This window comes from Tupaia chinensis, unplaced genomic scaffold, assembly GCF_000334495.1.
Source record: "Tupaia chinensis unplaced genomic scaffold, TupChi_1.0 Scaffold000381_1, whole genome shotgun sequence".
In the NCBI taxonomy this organism is placed as follows: domain Eukaryota; kingdom Metazoa; phylum Chordata; class Mammalia; order Scandentia; family Tupaiidae; genus Tupaia; species Tupaia belangeri.
In genome coordinates, this window is record NW_006159883.1 from 4,191,546 (window position 1) to 4,213,297 (window position 21,752).

A 21,752-nucleotide genomic window follows, 5' to 3' on the forward strand; every position below is an offset into this window, starting at 1 on the left:
AGAGACAGAAAGGGAGAAATAACTCCTCAGGGAGGTTGGCTACACTGCAGTCCTTTCTCCTCCATTCTCCTCTCAGGATTTTAGGCATGCTTGCACACATGCTTAATGTGACTTTCAAACCTCTGGGTCCTGGTCTCGAACCACAGTTGACCATGTGGGAGTCCAGCAACTTAACCTCTATGCTCTTTGCTGGTCCCTATGAGATAGTTTGAAAAGGGAGTTCTAAAATATGTTTGTGTAACAACATCATTAGAAGTCTATTTTTCCAAATAGCTCTTTTGTAAAATGTACTGTTCATTAAGGTATGTAAGTTCTAGCAGGATATAAACTCTTGAGGCATTATCTTGTTAGCTACTAAAGAAGTTCTGTTTTTATGTGATTATTAAATAATTTTACCTTTTTTTCTTTACTCCTGTTCAGTACAAGTAATGTATATATTTAGAAAGAAATAATCCATTTCAATCTGAATAAAATGCTTGACTTATAGTCTAATTTAATTCTTTTTTCCTTTTTTAGTGTGGACGTAGTCAACTCATTCTTCAGAAAGTTCAGACATTACTAGAAAGAGCTTTTAGTTTAGCCCCTCAGCAATCAGAATTTGCTGCAGAACTTGGATACCAAATGATTTTACAAGGAAAAGTTAAAGAGGCAATGAAGTGGTATAAAATTGCCATGACACTTGATGAGACTAGTGTCTCTGCACTAATTGGTATGACAACTGTTTCTATTAATGTTCCTAATATAGATGCTAGTGATAATTGTGTTAAATACCTGTCATTCAAGAAGGAAAAAAATGTGTTTTGTCATTTTTCTAAAATTAAAGTGTTCATCACATCTGCAATAGAAAAAGATATATATCTTTAAAAATACATATGTATTCATTTCTAGAGAGCATGTGTGCTTAAGAGAGAGAGAGGGAGAGAGGGACAGGAAGAAAGCACCCTCAGTGGGGCATGATCTTGCCACAATCCCTTCTTCGTTTCACCCTTTTGGGACTTTGAGCATGTATGCACATGTGCCTGGCATGTTTTCCCAAGCTACCAGAACTGGGATTCAGACCATGGCCAGCCATATGGAAGCAAGTTCATCTTAATCACTAGGCTACAGGACTGGTCCTAAAAATAAAATTTTTACTTCATAAATACTTCATACCTTGTGAGAAAATATTTTTATAGGGTATTTCTTATAAATTAGGATTTCCTTAGTAAAGGATTTTATATTAATCCAAGGCTACCGTTTTAATTTTCTTTCACTCCTTTTTCTTTTCTCTCTCTCTCTGTTTGTTGTTGTTGTTGTTGTTAATCTAAAACTATAGTATTGTGATATGGGGGGGATGTGTTTTTTTTTATTGTTACTTTAACTTGAAGTACATGCCTGAATTGGTGTGTAATGTTGTTTACATTAACTTGAAGTACATGCCTGAATTGGTGTGTACTTTGACTGTTTTGTCCTGTTTGATTCTAGGATTTATCCGATGTCAATTAATAGAAGAACAATTACAGGATGTAGATCACCAGCTAGAATTTCTTAGTGAAATTCAGCAGTCCATTGGAAAATCTGCGGTACAGTATTATATCAGATAGTAGATCCTAGCTATTTATAAAAAATACGAAATTTTACATCAACCTCATTATTTGGTCTAATGTCTCTAAAGGGATAATGTACACTAATTTTAATATGTAATGCACTTATATTACTCCATGTAAAATGAGACTTATGCCCCTGAATGATTCTAAAAGCCCACCTAAGCTAAGTGTAAGGTTGAACAAATAATTGCACATAAATAGCACTTCATATTCTTTGGAAATCTACATATAAATAAGTGGCTTTATAACTGAATAGAGTAATTTAAGAAGACTATGTGTTTTGTAGGAATTAATCTATTTGCATGCAGTTTTTGCTATGAAGAAAAATAAGCCAGAAGATGAAGTTCTTCACTTGTTGAATGATGTCTTAGATACTCATTTTTCACACTTGGAAGACTTACCTTTTGGTATACAGTATTTTGAGAATCTAAATCCTGATTTCTTACTAGAAATTATCACAGAATATCTGAATTTCTGTCCAATGCAGGTAATTCTGACACTTATTTTCAATGTTATATTTATATGCTGTTTTATGAAAGGTGTTAAAAAGTTATTTTTAATGTGTTAGACTATCTTGACATCTTAAAGTGATAATATTTGTCTCCATATTAGTTCATAGTTTTTAATCAGAATGTTTATGGCAACAACTGTTATCAGCTAATGAAAGTATTGCTTTGTAAATACTCATTTGTAATTCATAAAAATCTTGAAATCTTCAATTTAGTGTGTTATTTAATTCAGACACACTTTATATTTGAACCCACTCTATAAAACATCATCATCAAAACTCCTGGGACCAGCAGTTGGAGTAATGGCTATGTCGCTGAACTACCACGTAGTTGGCTGCGGTTTGAGTCCCGGACCAGAGGCTTAAACTCACACTGGGCATGTGTGCATGTGTACCCAAGATCCTGAGAGGAGAATGGAGGAGAAGCAATTGCAGTGTGGCTATCCCCCCAGGGGTTGATTTCTTGCTTTCTGTCCACCTCTCTCTCTCTGTCTTTCTGGAGAGTACACGTGCCCTATAGCAAAGGCTTCAAAAAAAAAAAAATCCATGTAAGCCTCTGGACACTCAAAAATGCAGTTTATTTTGTGATTGTTAGACTGTCTTTCCTGCGTTAAGTCAAGCTCTATGTTAAAAAAAGGACCATTTACTGGTCCTTCTGACTAACTGACAGAGAGTTGGTCCAGCTACTTAGTTAAACAAATGAACATTCCTCATTCATAAAATAGACCATCAGATTTTGGAAATTCATTTTTATGTTCCCCTACACAGTTCTAGGTTTTCAATCATTTCCTTTTTTATATAACATAATTTTAGAAACCTGATAGTGAAACTGAAACTATCCTTTATTTCATCTGTGACTCTCATTTAGCTCACTATTTCAAATATGAGTTTGACTCACTAGGGTTAGGGTTAGGTTTAGTTTCACTAGCCCCTCACTGAATCATACCTTGGATTGAGCTTTGTCTCTCCAGTCATGTCCACTTACAGTTGCTTGGAAGTTGGAATCTGTTTTTCAGTATTCACTCAGTATTCAGAGTTTATTCTATCGATGCTTATAGAGTATCCAGCACTCTGCCGGGAGCTGGGGAAATCCTCCTGTAAAGCAAACTCAAGGACCAGCTATAGTGGTGCAGATAGTAAGATGAAATTGTAGTGCTGTTCTTTGAATATATTTTCTTTGATAAAGTTTTTGAGCAGATATACTCCTTCCATGTTATCAAATCAATGATTATATAATAGTTCATAATTATTTTGCAGAACAAAAGCTATTTGCCTATGTTTATAGATCCTAGAAAGATAAATTTGTATTAGTCCAGTCACAGTAAAGGTATTATGAAATAAATAGAATAACAGAAACTTTAGAAAAATACATAATTATGTCAGTCATGCTAAAATTAGTATATGTTTTTTTTTAGCTAAATATTGTAGAGTTATAAACTGATCTGCTAACTTGTTTTGTTTAGCCAGCAAGTCCTGGACAGCCTCTTTCATCACTTCTCAGGCGGTGTACCTCAACCTTGGAGACAATAGTAAGAACTGTGCCAGGTCTTTCACAGGCTATCTTCCTAATAGCGAAAGTGAAATATTTGTCAGGTAGAGTACACCTTAAACACTTAAAATAACATTTTTAGTTCAATGTTGATAATAACTGGTGTAAATAAATGCTCCATATGTATGGACAATAGTGACATAAAATGTACATTTTGTGTGTGCATAGATAAGTAATTTTATTTGAAAATAAAATTTTGGAAGTAATTTTATTTAGAAATAAAATGTTGAATTAAACTTAGTATTTAATTCTCTAAAATTTACTATGAATTATTGCAGTTCAAGTGGAGTACTGAGAAAATGAAGTTGTACCAGTTTACAAAAAAGCTTATCATGGTGGTGGGGATATGGCAATAAGAATTTAGACTTTGGGACCAGCAGATGGTGTGGTGGTTAAGGATGCTGGACTCTCATATGGCTGACTGTAATTAGAGTCCCGGACCTGGGGACTTGCTTTCTCACTTTCCCTCTCTCTCTGGTCAAATTTAAAAATAAATAAATAAATAAATACGTGAAGTTAAGTAAAATAATTCTTTAAAAAAAATTTAGTCTTTAATTCATAGTTGTTGACTTACTGAACTTACTGATATAACCAAATACAATGTGTGCAGGTTTCAGGCCCTTATGAAATGTATTGGTTAATTCCAGTTTAGTTTCTGTAAGTGGATGCATACAGATACATGCAGGTAATAATAATAATTATAAAGTAATAAAAAGAAGAGAAAGAAGGAGAAATAACCAGTTGTAAACTCAGCTTTTTAGAATACAAATGTATGATTTTATGCATAAAAGTAGATCATCATATTGTGCTTGTGCATGTATACTTTGCCACCAACTTAAGGGATTTCTAAGAAGTTACTTCTTATAAATAACAGAAAGAGGTAAGAAGTCTTTTTTTTTTTTTTAGGTTTTTTTATTTTTTTCTTCCAAGAGAGAACTAGAGAGATAGAGAGATAAACACCTCCAGCAGGGCCTTTCTGTGATCCACCCTGAGTCCGAGTGGCCTCGCTTACAGGCATCTGTGCACTGCCTGATCAAAGTTCTGGAGTGTGAACCAGAGCTTTTCTTTACTGTGTGGGTCCAGTTTCATTATCTCTGTATTATTGCCTAGTCATGTACTGTTTTTTGTTTTTGTTTTTGTTTTTTTGACTTCACACATAAAGTTTCCATTGTCCTCTCCCTATCAGGACACATCATCCTCCGGACAAAATGTGTGACAATGTAGAGTTTTACTGACCTTGGGAAAGCTCACCGGAGGCTTGGTATCCAGATTTTTAATCAGGATTTTATTAAGTAGGCATGGATTAAACCACAGGCTGCATAACTGAACTCAGTCTTCAGGCCCCCTGCCTGATATATCACGTGGCTCAAAGCCCCAACCCTCTGATCCTATGACGTTCTTTCTCAACATGGCCTGCCCTCATTTTGGGTTATATTCTTGGCGCAAACTATTTAGCTACCTACCATAGACCTCGTGGTTAGCATAAGCTATCAGGGCCAGTCACAAATAACAAAGACACTTCTGATGCCAGGGCAAATCTAAGATGTAGAGGCTCCCCCACAAGAACTTGAGACCAGCCAAATACTTCGTTACACAAAACGCTGGCAAAGACAGAAATGCAGGACAGAAATGTCTTCCATTTTACCTCAGGGAAGTTGGACTACTCTTAGATAATAAAGTGATGTCAATTTTGATCTTTGTTGACAGGATCTATTTCCCCACCAGTGATGACCCATTTCTCATTTTAAAATATTTAGTGGCCTTTTGATACTAACTCCACATATCCTTCCCCTTTAAAACAAACAAAAAATTTGATCTCAGTCATTTGTACAGTCCTTATGTTACTCAAGCTCTAATTTGTAAATCCTAATTCTTTTTTCATGTACTTTCTTCCCTTAGTAATAACTTCTTTCTTCATGTTATCTTCTCAATCCTCCTTCTTCCTAAAATTATTTTCACTCAAATTTATTAAGCTTAACCTTTCCATGTCTTTCTTTCTTTTTCTTTTTTTTCTTTTTCTTTCTTTCTTTCTTTTTTTTTTTTTTTTTTTTTGCCTCTGCAGTTCCAAGTGTTGGACTGTAACACAATAAAAAAAAAGAATTCAAATTATTAATTATGTCTATAGTTGATTCCCAAACTTTGATGCTATGTTTAGTAAGTTATTGTGCTGTTGGGTTGTTGGAAAAGTCATGGTGTATTTTTCTGTTTTTCTATATAGAAATGTGTTGTCATTTCAGATGACCCAATAATTCAGCCTATTATTTTTTCATTAATTCTTTGTCTCTGAGAAAAACATTTCCAATTGACTAAGCCAGTATGTTGAACCTTTGGATATTAGGAAGCACTGACTGCGAGCTTTATTTTGTTTCTTGATGATCAGGGAAGGTTGAAGAGTATAATCAAACAGAAATAATTTAGGATGTCACCTTCTCTTATTCTCCTAGCAAGGTTGAGTGAGGAGTTAGCCTAGGTATACCTACTTAAGGCCAATTTTGTGAGTTGGCTAAATATAGATCAGTATGGGTTATATCATGAGAAATTTCCTTCTGGGACCTAAAGTCTATGCCGATTTTTCACTGAAGGCCTTCGTCCTGCATCTTTTAACAGTCCAAGGTCAATTCCACCAATTCCTGTCACATTAATCTTTTTATTTTTAAAATTTCATTCCATTTTAAGACTCAGATATAGACCAGATGTTTTCCAAGATACTTGATATTTTACTTGGTAGATTTAAGAGTATTTTTAGCCTATACTTATTTTTGAATCTCTGGACTATATCATTATGGCTTTCTGTTATTTTATACATTGTAATATAAAATTAAAAAGTTCTAACCAAGAATGATTGCTAGACTAAATATTCTGGTTGCTAATATTAATGACACTATAGAATTCTAGCTATTTAAATGGCTATGCTTTTTGAAATGTTTTAAAATGAATTTAAATAAAACATTTTTTGACAAGAAAAATAAATAAAGATACATTTATAGGCTTCTCAGTAACACTGGTGATTGATTCTCATCCTTTCATGCTGTCTCAGTTTGCTCATTGTAATCGAAGGTTGGCCCAAGTTACAGGAATATTCTTTCACATGGACAAGAAGAAATCTAGCTAGTTGGGTCTAAATTAAGCCATAGGCTTATGAATAAGGGCTCTAAGTTTAGACACTGAGCTTCCCATAAACTAAACACTCTTGTCCTCTTCTCTCTCAGATCTCCATCTCTTAATCATTGGAATTCTGACAGTGCTTTGTTTCCCTCATTAGGTGATATTGAAGCAGCTTATAATAACCTGCAGCATTGCCTTGAACACAATCCTTCTTATGCAGATGCTAATCTCCTGATGGCTCAAGTGTATTTATCTCAAGGAAAATTCAAATTGTGTTCTCAGTCTCTTGAACTTTGTCTGAGCTATAATTTCAAGGTAAGTGTTCTTGAAACCTTTAGCAAACAATTACATATTCAATCAGTTTATATTTTAGTCTATCCTATTTTGCTAATAAATGCATTTTTACTGGAAAAAATGTTGGACTCACAGACAGTAGTAGGAAAAAAAATGGAATCACATCTGGTATAGTTAAAAAACTATATGAACTTGGCAGCAAAAGACCTTGACTTCTGACCTTTCCATTTATCTCTTTCTCCGAGCCTTGGTCTTGTTTTCTAGAAAACTCATATAATATTAATAGTAATACTCTACTAGGGCCAGCTTAGGGCCTGGTGGTTTAGATGGCTGGATCCCACATGGTTTGCATCTCAGAAAAACATACTGGTTTTGAAAAAACACACTGGGTGTCTGTGTGTGCATGTCCATAAACTCTAAAAGGAGAAAGAGATGGATGGGAAGGGATTGTGGCATGACCATATCCCATTGGGGTGCTTTTTTACTTTTCCTCTCTCTGTCTCTCACTGATGAGTACCCAGACCCTATATCAAAATTGAAAACAAATAATAATAATCTACAGCTATAATGAGAGTTAAATGCAGTAGTGAGTGTATATAAATATAACTATAAACATTAGAGCATTCTGCCAAATATTTTTTTAATATAAGGATAATGAATTTCATTGCCTGTTTCTTTCTTGGACCTTGGTTTGTTTGTTTGTTTGTTTTTGAGAGACTTTTACTATAGGACAGGTGTGCTTGCCAGAGAGACAGAGAAAGACAGAAAGTAAGAAATCTCCCCACTACACAGATGGCCATGCTGCAGTCCATCCTCCTTTTGGGATTTTGGGCACACATGCACACGTGCCCAACATGAGTTTCAAGTTGCTAGGTCTGGGATTTGAACCTCAGTTGGCCATGTAGGAGTGTAGTACCTTAACCACTACATTACCTGCTGGCCCTGGAACTTGATTTTTAATAATAACTTCTTTTTAGATTCAAGTTATTAAACAACATGTAGTCATTTTCAAAGTTATTTTGTAGTTTGAGATATAAACACGTAACATTTCTGTCCAAGATATTTTGTATCTTACCTATATTTTCCCCTCAGCATTAGTGAATATCCTCGTCTCAGGTGCTTCCTGACACTACCTAGAATCAGGGAAGATCGTCCCAGACTTTTACATTGGTTCAAGAGTTTTTAGCCCTTAAGACCTAAGTGTTTAGGGGAAAACACTTAAGCAGACTAGAAGATTCATATTCTCATGGAAAACATCACCTGCTTCATGGTCAGTAGTTCTCAGGGCTGGTGGTCCATTGTAACCCTGATGCTGGGTCCTCCCTCAGTTAATCAGAAGCTCTGGCAGAAAGCATAAGCATGAGCATTCACACAAAGCTCAACAGGTCAGTGTGACACCTAAGATTGAGGACCTCAGCGGTAGGAAGACTTCCCTATCATTAGATGTCTGCTGTATCACATTATAGATCACCACCTGCCCTTGGACCTCCTCTTTCTCCCTTGTTTTATCTTCTCTTCTGTTTTTTTCCATATGCTATTGCTAGTCAATTAAAGAAGGAAGAAATTCTCATTACTGAATGTTTAGGAGTAATATCAACAGGCAAAGCTGACATTTGATTAAAATGTACTGAAAGTTTTCATCTTAAAGTTAAAAAGCTACACCCCAGTGCAGTGGCACAGTCAGTAGGGGTGCCACTGCAGGATGCTAGGTGCCGTATGAGAAGGCTCTGGGCTTTGCATCCTGCACCTCTGGGCTTTGCATCCTGCACCTACCTGAGTACACGGGCATGAAGACCTTGTGGAGAGTACTTCCTCTCAATAAATTAACTTTTAAAATGAAAAAGGTTTTAAAAAGGAAAAACTGTTTCTAGAAATCTAATCTTTTTATGTCAGTACAGATGTGCCAGATAAATTTCTTCTTGAACTTTCAAGTAATTTCTTAGAATATATTATTTGCTGGCCTTATGCAAATAATAGGATGCTAGCTAATAGCAATTTCTCTGAATTTTATTTAATATGATTGAACTGTCAGAAAATTAGTAAGAGGATAGAAATAGAACTAATAGAATTAATTCACTCAATCAGAGATGGACTGCCTTCACGATCCTTTTATTGTACTGTTTGTTGGATTGTAAGTTATGTGTTGGTTGTAGGTGCACCTGCGAGTATTTCTAATACTATTTTTTCAGGTGAGAGAATCTCCTTTGTATCATTTGATAAAAGCTCAGTCACAAAAGAAAATGGGAGAAATAGCAGAAGCAATTAAAACTCTTCATATGGCAATGAGTTTACCAGGAATGAAGAGAATTGGAACTTCTTCAAAATCGAAATACAGGAAAACTGAAGTCGATACAAATCATCGTTTATCTATCTTTCTTGAGTTGGTAGAGGTTCACCGCTTAAATGGGGAACAGGTAGGTAAAGTTTCAATTGAATGGTTGAGACCCAGAATCTTGTTATTTAAGAATAAATATTGATAGAAAAAAAAAAACTAAAATTATTTTGGTGACTAAGTGGTAATGTTTAGAAAATGTGTTCTTCACTACTTTGCACTATAACATACACATTCTGCAGGCCCCTGAAAGTTTATCATAGTTTGCTCCTGGATAACTTTAACTATCAGAGTACTTATGTTGGCTACCATGTAATGTAATAATATGCTACAGTTATAATTTTATGAATTCCTGAAAGAATGAACACACACTCAAACACAGACACATTCATGTATTCACGAGTATTACTGGAATAGAATGAAAGTACCGACCTCAAGTTCTAATAACTGAGAAACTAAAGAAATGCTTAATGAATACAGCTTTGGTAACTTCATAAGAATGGCATAAAGAGAGATAACTTAAAAAATAATGGTACATACATAAATGTAGATGGAAGGAATGAAGGAAGGAATGAAAGAAGGAATTATGAAATAATTAAGACCTTGTAAAAGATGAGCAACTTAAAGTCGTATTAGCTTTTTTAGGTTGCATCAGTTACAACTTAGTGGTTCTCATATTTTAATGTAAATTAAGAAGGCTGTGTTTCTAAATACTTGCCAAATCACAAAGAATTTCTACTTTATTAATAAATTAATTAACTTAAAATGCATTTAATCACTAGGGCCAATTCTACCATGTATAGCTGATTCCATGGTGTCCTAACATTTCTGAAATCAGAATGTCTTATAGTCTCTAAAGTTGCAATGACTAAATAAAGGACATATTTTTAGATTCATGGAGGTACACTTTTGGAAGTGAGGTAAAATGTTCACCTGACATCTAACAAAATGCTCTGGTAGAGGGGATAAAGTAACCTCCGTAATGAAGAGCCAGCATGTGCAGTGGTGACTGTGGGCTGGATCCAGCAGTAGCAATGGACATAGCCAAGACTGTAGGCGTCAGAGTCAGGCTGGCTGCGTTTGAATTCTGCTTTCATAATTTGTTAACCTTTTTAACTCTCTTAATTTCAATGTCCTTGCTGAAGAGTAGAGACAATAATAATAACTATTTTAGAGGGGGTTGGGAGAATTAAATGTACTACTACTACTACTATACTGAGTGCACAGTAAGTAGTCATTAAAATATAGTGGCAGCATGGCCAGCAGCTGTTGTGGTGGCTAAGGTACAGGACTCCCCACATGGCCAACCATGATTTGAGTCCTGGACCTGGTAGCTCCCTTTCTCAGTTTCCTTTCTCTCTTTTTCGCTCTCTCTCACATGTGCCCTGTAGCAAATTTAAAAATAATAATAAAAAATAAAATTAAATGATTCTTGTAAATATATACGTGTGTGTGTATATAATATATATGTGTGTGTGTGTTTATATATGTATGTAATGTATACTGGCAACAAGGGCCAGCCCCACAGCCTACTGGTTAAGGGAGCAGGCCCCACCTGGCCAACCCCAGTTCAAATCTCTGCCCCAGAGACTAAAGCATGCTGAGAGCATATGCATGCATGCCCCAAATCCTGACAAGATAGAGAAATAGAAGAGAAGGGATTATGGCTTGACCATGCCTCATTGGGGAATTCTTTCTCCCGCTCCTTATCGCCCTCTGTCTCTCTGTCTGTCTCTGGCTGAGCACACACACACACACACACACACACACACACACACACACACACACCCTCTGGCTGTATATGGGAAGCAACTCTGTAGCAACTGCTGTTGTTCTAGCTGCGAAAACTAGCTAAATTATACTTGTAGTCTCATCTGGTTTTGGTCTTTGAGTTTAGGTTTAAATATTTGTACTTTTCAGAAAATCTATCCATTTATTTTATAAATAAAATATCCCTAATAGCATTTGTTATTTATTTGTATTATTAGAAAACCCCTTCTTTTTCTGAGGTAACTTGTTGAATATTGAAAGAATAATGTTAATTTCATTTTGATAGCATGAGGCAGCAAAAGTTTTACAAGATGCTATCCATGAGTTCTCTGGAACATCTGAAGAACTGCGAGTTACCATTGCCAATGCAGACCTCGCTCTGGCCCAGGGAGATACTGAGCGGGCCTTAAACATGCTTCGAAATGTTACAGTCGAACAGCCTTATTATATAGAAGCCAAAGAAAAAATGGCAGATATTTATTTGAAGCACAGAAAAGAGAAAATGTTGTATATCACTTGTTACAGGTAAATAATTATTTGACACATTTACCTCCTAAAATTACCTCTCATAGTTATTTTTTGTCTTCCTTTCAACTGCTTTACAGATATTTAATAGATCCTTTTCTTACTGAGGTCTTGTTTCTTTTCTACCACAAACTGTAATCAATCTAACCAGATTATTTACTCTTTCTTTAAAAAAGAAAAAATTGTTGTTCAACTTTATTTATTATTATTATTACTTGACCGGAGAGAGACAGAGGTGGGGGGCAGTGAGAAAGCAAGCCTCCAGGTCTGGGACTCAAACTGTGGTCAACCATGTGGGAGTCCAGCACCTTTATCACTATGCCACCTGCCTGCCCAAAATTATTTACTCTTTCTAAATAATAATTATAATTACTTCAAACTGTGACTTACTCTAGTTTCTTAGCTGTGCTCATCAGATTGTATTATCTGACCCTGAATCTTCCTGTTTGGGAAGAGAAAGAGTAACAGTTACATGTATTTTAACACTTTTAGATCATTATATAATGTTACAGTAACTTGATAGACAACGTTATTTAATCCTTAGTATGGTGGCTATAGTGAAATCAAGTTATGACTTAGTATTCACCACACTAAGGTATAAGTTACCCATCTTCTTTGGTGAAAGGGCAGGATCTTTTAAAGTTACATCACACTGATGCCCTTAGGCAACAGACACACGTTCACACATACACGCATACGCATAGAGATTGTTCTTCTTTCCTCCCGAAATAAAAAGGTAAACATACAAGCAAATACTCCACACATTTCCACTCTTGAGGGTGTGGCAAAATATTGATGAATTAATTCATTATTGGTTTATCTGATTGGATATAGGAACCCTCAAAAAGCTGCTCAAGTTCTTTGTCCATGCTTCGTGATTCTGAGAAACTAAGCAGCACCCTGGTTTAGATGAATGAACTGAAGGTTCTAGATCGTATTTTTCTGAGACATTCTCAGAAGATTAGCACTTTTATCTCTAGTGATTTATAAACATTTAATAATTGTGTTGCTTTATTTTGGGTGGATGACAATACAGTATTTAGAAGTATAGGCTTTTGTTTCAGATAGATAGGACATATTAGCTGTAAACTTAAACTTTTATTATAACTTCATCTGTAGAATTAAGATATTTTCTCAGAATTTTTTGACAAATTGATGAGATATCATATGTTAAAGACATTTTTGCTTCAATAATTTTAGTACCATGACCTTTAGCAGGCTAAATTTTATAGGTTAAAAACTAATCAACAAATATTAGAGTAGAAATTTTACTATTTTTTAAAGGTACTAATTTCTGCATATAATTTATGCTGTGAGTATCACAGCTGAAGATGCATAGTAGGACAATAAGGTCTTAGTCCTCTTCTCATTTCTTTTTGGTACTTTCACTCCATTTCAAAACAAAAGGTAGAAAAACATGTATTTAGAGGTGAGAGTTTATATGTTTACCATCTCCCTATACTTTTGGATGCATTTCACAAAATACAAAGATTCATGGAAAAAAATTAATTTAGCATAAATAATTGGCATGATGTAGGTGAGGTTTACAAAAACAATATTAAACTGTTGGATATATAGAAGGCACTCTACAGTTTTCCTATCTTCTATGTTATTAGTTTAGAAGAAAATGGTTGTTCTTAATATGCTAATTAAAGTTGTTCTGATTTCCAGAGAAATTGCCGAAAGAATACCCAACCCACGATCTTTTCTTCTCCTTGGTGATGCATACATGAATATTCAAGAGGTGAAGTTTTTGATGCTACTGAACTTAGATTTTTTTCAAAACTCTTTATGACTAGCATAACTTTCCATTAAAAGGAGCTAAGTTTTTTTGATAATGCTTACTTGGTAATTGAAGATCCAGTCCTCATAAGCGAAGAGACATTGCCATTATGATAAAAACAATACAATATTTTTTCTCAAATTGAGATTCAGTACTATCATTTGAAATAGAGAGGATACCAGAAGCATGTTAGAAGTCCCCTTTAAATTGAAATATGAAGAGAGGTGTTTCTTCAGAGGAAGCAATGTCTGATTCTCTGTAATGCTGTTAAAATGACTGCCATAAATGAACATTTAATATGCTGTCTCTGAGTTCTCATATGGTAATTTACATAGACAAAAACACAACTGAAAAGGGTTAGATTTTTTTCAAATAATTATTTATTTAATTTTATTTATCATTATTACTGTTTTGTAATTTGCTATGGGACATGCATGATCACCAGCGAGAGAGAAAAAGAAAAAGTGAAAAAGCAAGCCACCAGGTCCAGGACTTGAACTACAGCCAGCTATGTGGGAATCTAGTGCCTAACTCATCATGCCATCCGTTTGACCTCATGTGTTGGATTTTACCAAGTTATACCTCCCCTACTCATAATCACCTTTCAGAAATTAAGTTCTTAGATAAGTTCTTGGACTTCAGTATGTGCTTCATTAGTCTTATGAAGATTGCAAATGTATAGCTTAGATAAAAAAAGTTGCCATTTAATAAGATCCAGTTAAGCTGGTTTTTTTTATTGCTTATTTTTTGTGTTTGACAATATTAGCCTGAAGAAGCCATAGTAGCGTATGAGCAAGCATTAAATCAGAACCCAAAAGATGGAACATTGGCAAGCAAAATTGGAAAAGCACTTGTCAAAACTCACAATTATTCAAAGGTAAATACTTTATAATTTGAAATATTTCTGTTGGATCAAATTTATAAAATCCTATTCTAGGGAAGTCTTCAACAAGCACCATTTGCATCTTTGATGATTGTAAATTCCAGATTTGTGTTCATAAACTGGGATTTGTGTTAAAGTTTTTCTCGATTTTAAATTCTCCATTGCTTTATTTTGAGACTATTGTTTAGACCTTAGAGTTTACTTCAGGTTTTATCTTATTAAATCCTTGCTGCTAAGTTAGTTTCATAAAGTTGCTATTCTTTTTTGTCTTTTTTAACTATATTTTTTAAGAATTATTTTATTTTAACTTTATTTATTTATTTATTTAAATTTGACCAGCGAGGGAAAGTGAGAAAGCAAGCCACCAGGTCCAGGAGTTGGACCATGGTCAACCATATGGGAGTCCAGTGCCCTTAACCACCACATCACCTGCTGGACCCTTTTTAATTATTTTTTGAAGTTTACTTATTTATTTCTTCCATGATTGGGAGAAAAGGAGACAGAGAGTACCCCAACAGAGTCTTGATATCATGATCCATCCTCTGCCCCAGTCATCCGAGAGTCATGAGCATCCTTTTGCCTGGCACACTCAGGGAGGTCTCCAGATGCAAACTCAGAACCTTCCCAGTAGATCAGCTTCACAGAGCATCATATTTTACCACTGTGCCACCATGTAGCCCCAAGTTGCTATTTTTAGATTGCTTTCATAATATGACAAAGCATGAGAAATGTTCTTTCTGTTGAACCAGTTTTGGCAAGCTATGTAATTTGAGGTTTTTCTTTTCTTTTTTTTTTTTTTGCCAGTAGGAATAATGGCTTAGTCCTATTCCTGGTAATTAATGAACATACATATATACATATATAACCGAAAAGTTTAAACATTCAAATAATGTTTGCTGGCCTCTAGAAAAAAATATAAAAAACTCTTTTGCAAAGCTCCGGTCTTGGGCCTAGCAGGTGGCCTAAAAGCCAAGGCACTGGACTCCCACATGGCCCACTATGGTTTGATTCTCAGACCCATCCACTTGAAAATCATGCCAGGTACATGTGCATGTGTGCCCAAAATCCCGAGAGGAGGATGGAGAAGGGACTGTGCCATGGCTATCTCCCCTGGAAGGTGATTTCTCACTTCCCACCTCTCTGTCTCTCTCTGGCAAGTGAGAGAGTTTTGTCCTATGGCAAAAAAATAAAAAACAAAAGACTGTTCTTTAGTCACTTTTCATGAGAAATATGCATTGCCTTGTGTGATATTTGATTCTCTAAGAACAAAAAGCTTACTTAGCTGACAGTGCAGGTACATGCCTAAGATTCTTCCTAAATGATTTTTAATTATGTATATGCTTTAGCATATAAAATATCAGTGCTTGAATGCCATGCCTGCTTTTCCTAACTGAAATGGGTTTTGTTTAGGCAATCAATTATTATGAAGCTGCTCTGAAAGGTGGACAACAGAATTATCTTTGCTATGATCTGGCTGAGCTCTTGATAAAACTGAAATGGTATGACAAAGCAGAAAAAGTCCTTCAGCACGCTTTAGCCCATGAACCTGGTATGCACATTTTTCTGCTTTGAGAAAAGTATACCTGATTAATCTATTTCATTTTTATATTTCATAAATATGTTTGTGTTATCAGTGTTTTCTATGTACAGTTGATTACATAAATACATATGTATTTTTTTCTTTTATCAGAAGGCCACTCTATTAAAATGAGGTATTTCAGGATCTAATAATAGATTTGTAAAACAGTCCATTGTGTTATAGAAAGATAACTAATTTTCCAAAGTGATAATAGAGTAAGTTAGCTTTAAAATGCAATTGCCTCTGGCACTTAATCATGTTAATATTTTGGTAATCTTTTTAGAAAAGTAACACATGTTTTTTTTTTTTTTAAATTCAATCGCTGTATTCATGTTGGATAATTCATTTTATAAGTTGTAATGATGTACAGTGTTTGAATATATAAAATAAATTTAAATAATAAAAGAAAAAATAAGTAAAATGTAAAACATTTTAAAAACAATTCAAGCACTGTAAAAGAAGGTAATGCATAAGTCACCTGTTTCGCTCATGAATTCTGCTTGCCTTTTCTCAGATTAACTCCCTGGAGGTAGTTTGTGATTATCTTTCCATTACCAGAGGGCACATGCATTCTTGTGTGTGTGTGAGGGAGAGAAGGGACAGAGAGACAGAACCTGCCAACGTGGCATGGTCATGCTGCAACCCCCTCTTCTCTATTTCTTTATCCAGTGGGGCACATGTGCCCATGTACCCAGAGTGCTTCTCAAACCTCTGGGGCTGGGACTGAAAGCACAGTCAGCCATGTGGTAGTACCTGGCTCCCAGTGCTCAGTACTCAACCATCCTGCTGCAGGGCCAGCCTGGTTTGTGGCTTAGTGTGTACTGTATCGGTGTATGTCTGTGCATGTGTTTAAATGCAGTAGGTGTAATTTTCCTTTTCAAGAATGTTTTGTCCGTCCTCTTCTTCAGTGTTTTCCACATATAACAAGTCTCAGATATAATTTGATGTCAACATATTAATGCCACTTTACTGAATGTTATCTTAATGGTCCAGAAATCCATAAACTATTTAATTTTCCTTTAATTATTAGACATTTAGTTTGCTTTCCATTGTTTTTTATTATAAGCCATATTACAATGACTATTGTGTGTCTCACTCCTTGGTACACACTGGCTTGTGTTTCTTAAAAGAAGAGTTCTGAGTTAGAGGGTATGTACATTTAAAATCTGGATAGTATCAAATTGCCTTCTTACACATTTGAACAAATTTACTTTTTCCCCCCTTTTTTTGTTAATGTTTTATTTATTTTAGTTTTTGCTATAGGGCATGTGCATTTGCTAGAGAGAGCCAGAGAGGGAAAGTAAGAAAGCATTACCCAGAGGAGAGATGGCCATGCCATAACCCCTTCTCCTTCATTCTACTCAGGATTGTAGGCACGCATCACACACACCTGGTATGTTTTTCAAGCTGCTGGGTCCAGGTTCAGGTTCAGGACCCAAACCAGGCAGTGGGTCCAAGTGGGATGCTACTGCCTTCACCAGCATGCCACCTGCCGGCCTGAACAAATTTACCTTTTTTTTTTTTTTTTTAGATTTTTGCCACAAGGTGTGAGTGCTTGCCAGACAGAGACAGAGAGAGGAAAAGTGAGAAATTGCCCCGCAGAGGAAATGGCTATGCCACAATCCCTTCTCCTCCATTTTCTTTCTAGGGTTTTGGGCATGCAGGCACACACATCTAGCGTGATTTTCAAGCCGCCAGGTCTGGGACTCAACTGCGGTTGTCCATGTGGGACAGCAGGAGAATAGAGAAGAAATTGAGGCATGGCCATGCCCCCTAGAGGGTGATTTTTTTACTTTTCCTTTCGATCTCTTTCTGTCTCTCTCCAGTGAGCACACATGCCCCATGGCAAATGCTTAAAATGAAACAAAACAAAAATGAATTAAATCATACCCCATTGTTTTCTCTTGAGAATAAAAATTTTCCAACATCTAGTACTAGTGTTGAAAAACTTTAATTTTCATATTTCAATGCCTGACAAGGTTAAACATTATTTTAGCTAATAATTTCTTCTAGGAATTATTTATTTATATTCTTTGTCTTTGAGTCTTTACCTGTTTTTCAACTTGTGAATGTTTTCTCCCAAACTTGCATTTGTTCATAGTATGTTTGGTTAAATAAAGTATTCAGTTATTGGGGCCAGCATGGTAGTTAAGGGTCGGATGTACACGTGGCTGACCGCGGTTTGAGTTCCAGACCGAGTGGCTTGCTTTCCCACTTTTTCTTTGTCTCTGTCTTTGTCTCACTCTGTCCCTTTCTGGTCAAATTAAAATTAATAAGTATAATTAAATAAAATAATTATTTAAAAAAGAAAAGAATTCAGTTATCATAGGTCATATCTGCCTGTCTCTTCATTTTTTGGAACCTGAAATTCTTGCTATTCTCTGAAAAAGTTTCCCTAATCTTAATATTATAAAAATATTTCCATGGGTTTTTTGTTAGCATATTTGTTGATTTGTCTCTGAAAAAGCTTCCCTAATCTTAAGATTATAAAAATATTTACATGTTGGCATACTTGTTGATTTAGATTTTATATTGTGAATTTACATCCACAAATTTTAACCCATATATATTTTTTAACATTTAGTTTCCAATATGAATAGCCAGTATTATTTTAGTACTGTTTATTTAAATGCCGCCTTAAGCTCATAATATCTCATTTTACTTATGATTCTGATTATGAGAATCTTCATTTTGTTTCATTGAGTTATTTTGATGTACTGTTGTCATACTATGTTCCATATAACTTTAAAATATGTTTGGATATTTGATAGTACAAGCCCACTAAAGTTCTTAAATATTTTCAAGATGATTCTTTTAGTTTAGTTTTGAAGAAGTTGGTTCTTAAATTCCCTTAATTATGAATGCATTCATTGTATAAAGTGTTTTACTTCCATAACAATATATGCATGTGTCTATTAGGTCTTTTTCTGAAACATTAGAAGGCCTAAATGTAGATATGCATTTTGTAAAGGTTGTCAGCATCATATGTTTTAATTACATTGTATATATTACCTGTATAAATGCTTTCATTTAATCAATATTTGCTGAGAACACCCCATGGTGTACTTAGATGCCTTCATACATATTTCATATATTGTTTCACTAGTACATCAATCTTTGAGACAAATATAATTATCTCCATTTTAAAATTAGCAATCTGAAACTGAGTTTCTCAATAGGTCCACTTTCTTTTCACCTGATAAATAGCAGCTCCTCTCATAAAGATCTTATTCTGAAATCTAAAACCGAATTCCCTATCTGCCTCCCCAGATCCATTCCACATGCAGCCTCCTTTATCTCACTAGTAACAGCTTTATCCTTCTTTGTAGTAGATAATAGCTAAAATCCTTGCTCTCACTCTCACCCTTGTCCTTAAGAAATGCTGTTGACTGTATCTTTTGAATATGTTCAGAATCTTACTATAGCTCCCTATTTCCACTGCTGTCACCTCCTTGGCCAAGCCACCATCATCCCTTAACTGGATTCTAACAGTTGCCTCCCAGCTGGTCTCCGCCCCTGACCTCAGCCTCAGGTCCCTGCCACAGTCTCTCTCAACCTAGCAGCAGCTATAAGCCCTTTCAACCATTTCTGCTCCAGCTCACCTTCATGTCCCGTCTCCGTCAGTGTTAAGCCAAAATCTTAATTCTGAGTTCACATGGCCCTTCGCATCCACACGTTTGCTCCTGTGACCTCTCCTTTTACCCTCCTCGCCCACACGGCCTCCTTGTTATTTCCTGTGCTCAACCGCAGCCTGTTTGTACCTGCATAGCAACATAACCAAATCAGCCTCTGAAAGTTGAAATTTTAAGAATCATATGGAAGCAGGTGTGTGGCAGGGACTATATCCTTGACAAGTAGAAGAAACTTATTTCTTTTAATTATCTAGAGTTCTTTTGTAGTTCTTAGATCACATAATACATGGTACCAACCAAGTATTTAAATAGCACTCGGAGTATATACCACACTTTATTTTAATTGTTTTGTATACATTAACTTACTAAATAACGTATCACCTCGTTAAACCTCAAAACAGGGCCAGGTGGTAATGTAGTGGCTGAGGAGGCTGGATCCCACATGGACTACTCTGTGGTTTGAGTCCCGGACCCAGTGACTAGAAAAAGTCTCTGGGCACATGTGCATGCCTGACCAAAATCACAGAGAGGAGAATGGAAGAGTAGGGATCCTTGTGTGGCCATCCTCGCTGGGAGAGTGCTGCTTTCCCTCTCTCCCTCCCTTCCTCTCTCTCTCTCTGAGGAGTGCTCATACCCTGCAAAAAACTGAAGCAAACAAAAAAACCTTAAAATGATACTAGGGGTAGATAGTATTATTTGTCCTATTTTTCAGATGAAAAGGAAATATGGAATAGTTAGGCACCTTGCTCGAGATTAAGTGGCTAATAAGTGGAAACCTAGATTTGAAACCAGATTGATTGGCATCAGTCAGTGTTCTTAATGACTGGACTTTATTGTTTATCAGGTGTCTGTTCTTTTTAAAAGTTCTTTATTTCATGTATCATCTACTGTGTTTGCTTTTAATGTCCACACCCAGAAATTTTTGTGCACATAAGAATGAAAATTGAAATTCTTATTTGTGTGTTAGATTGCCATCTCCTAATACATATAAGACAAACCTCTAGTTGTTATTTAATTCTTTCACGTTTCTTTCAGCTAGTTCTTACCCTATATCTTTTTCTCTATTTAATTTCGACATTTAGAAGAAAAATAGGGAGGCAAACCATTAATGGGACAAAGAAATGTGGTATTATCTGTTAAAGATATTTTATAGTTTTATAAACTGGACTAGGGAGAAATGTTCACCTGTTGAAGTATTCATTTTGTAAGCTGAACAATGGGATTGAATGTATAAAAGAAAATGAAATTAAAAATATGAAGAAAAAAATAAATAGTAAAAAAAAAGAACAAACTAAAAAAAATAATAATTTGGCCAATTTTCAGTTAACTAATTGAAAAAAATGTTTTAACTTTATTCATTATTTTTCTAAATCATTTCTTTCTAAAGTCCAGTTTTTAAGGTGATAGGAAAATGTCAATATTTAAAATGGTAGGAAAATGTAAATGTTTAAAAATACTATTTTTCTCCCATTACATTCTATTCTTTCATAGTAAATGAACTGTCAGCTCTTATGGAGGATGGACGCTCCCAAGTTCTTCTAGCAAAAGTTTACAGTAAAATGGACAGGCCTGGCGATGCAGTCACTTCATTGCAGCAGGTGTGTGTCTCTGAGTGTGGATGTGGGGTGGGAGATGGATGCAGATGGAAATATGCCACAGATAACAGGAAGACAATCTCTTTCGGCCCAACGATCACAAAGTAGATCAAACATAGGAATAACCATCGAACGGCTATGATTGTACAGTTTTAATGTATTAGTGCCGATTATTATTACAGTTGGGGAAGGCTATTACTTTAATCCTATTTTAAGCTGAGGAAATTTGGTTTAACAATCTGTTTAAAGTCCTAAGACTAGCGTCCCAGTCAGAATTTGGCCTTAGTACTTTTTTTAAAATTTAGATCACCTTTATTTTATTATTTTGTGGTTTTTATAACAGAGGTTTTACTGATATTTCCTTAGATTTATTCTTAAGAGATTGATGTTTTATAAGTGACGTGAATTTTATCAGATACATTGTGCAGATTCTATCAAGATGGCTAAGGGACCAGCAGTTAGTGTAATGGCTATGTCACTGGACTCCCATGTAGTCAACTGCGGTTCAAGTCCTGGACCTGGCGGCTTAAACTCATGCCGGGCACGTGTGCATTCGTGCCCAAGATCCCAAGAGGAGAATGGAGGAGAAGGGATTGCGGTGTGGCAATCCC

The 21,752-nt window shown here is 35.4% G+C and overlaps 1 protein-coding gene across 2 annotated transcripts in view; it reads left to right on the forward strand.

Moving 5' to 3' along the window:
* The window catches only part of TTC21B (tetratricopeptide repeat domain 21B), a 94,364-nt gene that overhangs the window by 30,292 nt on the left and 42,320 nt on the right, over window positions 1–21,752 (forward strand). For both annotated transcript variants that reach the window (XM_006153579.3, XM_006153580.3), the window contains exons 9-19: window positions 517–709; window positions 1,465–1,562; window positions 1,873–2,073; window positions 3,558–3,687; window positions 6,906–7,063; window positions 9,232–9,456; window positions 11,431–11,669; window positions 13,341–13,413; window positions 14,219–14,329; window positions 15,746–15,884; window positions 21,038–21,144. In XM_006153579.3, coding sequence (XP_006153641.1) covers window positions 517–709; window positions 1,465–1,562; window positions 1,873–2,073; window positions 3,558–3,687; window positions 6,906–7,063; window positions 9,232–9,456; window positions 11,431–11,669; window positions 13,341–13,413; window positions 14,219–14,329; window positions 15,746–15,884; window positions 21,038–21,144 — 1,674 coding nt within the window. The remainder of the gene's footprint in view (window positions 1–516; window positions 710–1,464; window positions 1,563–1,872; window positions 2,074–3,557; window positions 3,688–6,905; window positions 7,064–9,231; window positions 9,457–11,430; window positions 11,670–13,340; window positions 13,414–14,218; window positions 14,330–15,745; window positions 15,885–21,037; window positions 21,145–21,752) is intronic.